Here is a 4,191-nt window from a genome sequence, read left to right on the forward strand (position 1 = left end):
TGACTTGGCGAGGGCACTAGCAGATGTTAATTCCGAAAAACTGATTCGAACAAAAATCATGAATCGAAATACTTCAAGGTTTCATCGCTAACAAACTCTATACAATTACATATCATCAAAGAACTACAAAATGCATAACAACCATAATATATAACGGCTAACGGCAATACACATACACACACTAACTTTATTAAATCTCACACAACACTCCCCCCTGATCCTAAGGGAGATCACTATACTGAAACAGGCGAACTGGGTGACGTTCCCTTGATCCTCTCCGTGGCATCGGTCGTCCTGGGCTCTCTCCCCTGCTTTCATCAGAGTCACTCGATCCTTCCCTGGCCGATTCCTCCAGTTCATCTATATTGGCAGGTAGACGTATCACCAGGCTGTCGTCCTCGTTGTCAATCCAGGAATCCTGAACTTCCTGTTGCTCTTCTCGTTCCTCTCTCTGCGGTAACTGTGCTGTCACCAATCGCAAGTCACGCACATGCCGAGGCACTCCATCAACCTCAACACTCTGTGCAGAAAGTATGTCTGTAACGACTCCAACAGTGCTTTGAATGTTGCATCTTCTGGTAGGATGACGTACCCACACTCTGTGACCAACTTTGAAGGGATGTTGCAGGTACTCCGGCTGCTCACAATCTCCCACACCGTCAATTCCGAGCAATCGCACTTCATATTTGAATAACTGATTTGCTGGAGTGGAGGATGGGTCATTGCTTCGTGGCATCACATTGTAGCGATAGACTGCCTCGGCTATAGAACAACCTTTCCGGGCTGCAATTGTCTTCACTGTACGATGACAACGTTCAACGATTCCATTGCCTGAAGGAACGTATGCACAGCGATATACAAGTCTCATTCCCCAGCGACTTGCAAACTCACGGAATGTTGAACTGCTAAAGCTGGTGGCGTTGTCCGTCAATAGTTCCTTTGGTGCCCCACGTTCATAAAAGACAGATTCCAGTTGTTCAACCACACACGCAGTATCTTGCCGACGTAGTCTCCTCCAGATAGCATACCGCGATGGACCACAATCAACCAAGGTTAGGTAGTGTTGATCTTGGATGTGACAAACGTCCATGCCTACCCTATCCCAGCAAACCGAGACTCCCAGCATCCCCTTTTGCCACTTCACAGGTGCAGGGTCGATTGATTGACATTCCTTACACTGACGGACGATGTCAAGCACTTGTCGTTTAGTAGTCATTGGGAAAAGACGGTGGCAAAAGTACAGCGTGCGCCTGATGCCTGGGTGCCCGCAAGTTATGTGGATGTTAGAGATGTCATCCTGTGAGGTCGATGTAATAGCCCCACACACTAGTTGGGCACGCGGAGGGGACAACCACTTGCTTGGCACCCTGGTTAGTGCGTCAGCCTTATTCTCAGCAGAGGTAACAAACTTCACTTCCAATTGCACGCCATACTCAGAAACCACATTCCTTATAGTTTCCAGACGCCGTCGAATCAGCATTTCACTGGCAGCCTTCGTTTTCAAACGTGATCTTCCTGTCAGCGAATCCGTGACCCAGTGATACACTGTCCTCGAATCTGTCATCAGGCAAACCTTTACCATCTTCCAGGCGACAGCCAAATTCACACCCCGTAGTACAGCATCCAATTCAGCCAAATTGATGTGGGAACACTCATCTTGCCGCAGCCAGGAAGCATCTTCAACTACATAGCCATCCACCACCAACATGGCTCCAATAGCAAGTGAACTGGCGTCCACCCACACGACAGCTTCACTACCACTAATATCCCAACGGCCATGAGCTGGATCCGCAGATTTCACTCGCTGTACAGTTTCAACAAGCATAGAATGTAACTCCGCATCATCGATTTCAGTGTCCCAAGAGGTAGTGAGTGCATTGGCTCTCCTTTTCAGATATGAAGCTGCCACCCGTAACCATCCACAAACGGGCAAATGGCCTGTGAGGCGCCCACACAAGGAAAACACCGAACGTCTCGTAATCTTCTTAGGAATCTCACCGACGTAGTTATCCCGTCGCCAGAAGAGACCCTGTCGCTCCCCCCAGACCCTCATACCCAAAACTCTGGCTCCCTTGGATACCTGCTCAGCCGCCTTGCAGACCAGACCATAATGATTGAGATGGGTTTCCACATCAGCTGCAGACGCTATTCTCTGATCCACCAGTATGTCATCTAAGTATGGAGAAGTAACTTGATTAACTCTTTCGTCCCAGCTCAGTGCAGCGCTCAAGACTCGTTTCATAACTAAGGGCGCAATGCTTAACCCAAATCCCAATTTCGTCAGACAGTACCTTTGTCCCTTAAACACAACAGTCTGGTATGGCCACAATGCACTGTCCACATGAATTTGAAGGTAGGCCTTACGCAGGTCTATGAGTCCAACATCTTGTCCACAGCGACGCCACTCTCTTATCTTCTCGCAGCATATGTCTGCGTCGGCTGTGTGTGGATTAAGATAGGAATTCAGCTCCCGAAAGTCGAGCACAGGGCGTACCTTACTTCCCTTATTCTGTTGGATAACAGCCATTAGTGGAATTGTCCCCTTAGCTGGTCCATGAAGTGTCTCATCGTAGGGGATTAACCAACCATCCTCAATCCACTGCAACAGTTCACGCTCATATTCATCACGAACATCAGGCTGAATCCGGTACTCTGTAGTAGTATTCACAAGACATGGGTTTTCTGAGTTATTACACCACTTCCAAGACACTGTCCACTTCTTTGTTGCTGCCTCATAAGTCACTGTAAAATCCCTCTCATCAATGATGTGGTCTGTTGGTGCTGCCACCATAACAGACTGCACAGATTCATCAACACCAAACTTAACATCATTAGGTGCTCGTACGGTTACCCCCTTGAAAGCACGTATGCCATTCATACCAAGGATGAAGCTGAAGTTCAGTGGCCTAGTGGACACCACCAACACCTCCACAGGTGACACAGCCCCAGACGGCAGCTGGACGCATACCACACCCGATCCTTCACACAAATATTGCTCACCGCTCATCGTTGTCACACTCAATTTATTTTTCGTCCAATTGGAACACACCGACACATGTGCAATGCTCTTCGTACAACCGGTGTCCACTAGTGTGTCGCAACTCACACCATCTACAACCAACCGAGTTTGTGGCAGAGCGCCCATCACTGCTGCGTTGGAGAGGAAGCTGGCGCTGACACCATCTCTCCAGTGAAGTTTCCCGAGCATGCTGAAGCAATGTGTCCCCGGCCGCCACAGCGGAAACATCGGTAGTTGCTGTGCCCACTCCTACGTCGTTCACGCCTGGCCAAGCAGTCACGGGCATAATGATTAGGCTGTCCACAACTTCGGCAGGCTACAGATGCTGTCTCACCCTCAGAATGTGCAGGTCTAAACGCAGCTCCTGCCACAACTGCGCCAACATGCTCATCCGCCAACACAGCACGAGCTCTTTTCAAAATCTGGCCAATATCCATTGCCTCAATGCGTGAACCAGCTCGTAAGGTACGGCGGACAGTATCAGGTAGACCCGTCACAAAGGCACAAGCAAGGCTGGTGTCAGGCATACCTCCAAACAACCCTGCCAGACGGCGCAAATCAGCAAGGTACACATCCACTGGTTCACCATCGCCCAACTTTCGAGTGATGAATTGCTCATAAGCACGAAACTGGTCGACTGCAAATGCAGAAACAAGCGCCTCTTTAATCTTCTTGTAGATAAGTCGGTCGGTACTGCTCAACTGCTGGTAAACCGCAAATGCTCCGCCAGTAAGCCTTAGCGGGACGATGTTGTGCAATTCCGAAATCCCACGTACTTCGTAGACTGCACACCAACTCCACCTTGTCCAGCCATTCACTCACACCGTGCGATGATCCGTTGAATTCGGGAATCAGCCGTAGATCCATAGGCAGACTGTCTGTAGGGGTCGTCTGGGCAGTGGTGTCTTCTTTTTCAGACATGCCTAGATAGCTTGTAGGATTTTATAAAAATAGCAGAGGTCTTGTCAGCTCTTATTCACACAGAAAAAAGTCAGGATAGTCTCGGTACAATTGATTACCTCTCAGCTCAAGCCAACAGCGTGAACTCCCTGACTTGGCGAGGGCACTAGCAGATGTTAATTCCGAAAAACTGATTCGAACAAAAATCATGAATCGAAATACTTCAAGGTTTCATCGCTAACAAACTCTATACAATTACATATCATCAAAGA

At 48.7% G+C, this 4,191-nt stretch overlaps 1 protein-coding gene across 1 annotated transcript; it reads right to left on the bottom strand.

The window, feature by feature from the left end:
- Positions 1-220: 220 nt before the first annotated feature.
- Positions 221-3,145, bottom strand: LOC145396227 (uncharacterized). The gene has a single exon (XM_080269660.1). The coding sequence runs from the start codon at positions 3,143-3,145 to the stop codon at positions 221-223; it is 2,925 nt and encodes a 974-aa protein (XP_080125786.1).
- Positions 3,146-4,191: the final 1,046 nt, after the last annotated feature.

This window comes from Coenobita brevimanus, chromosome 35 (assembly GCF_032717465.1).
Source record: "Coenobita brevimanus isolate Jiangsu-jjx chromosome 35, ASM3271746v2, whole genome shotgun sequence".
Taxonomy (NCBI): domain Eukaryota; kingdom Metazoa; phylum Arthropoda; class Malacostraca; order Decapoda; family Coenobitidae; genus Coenobita; species Coenobita brevimanus.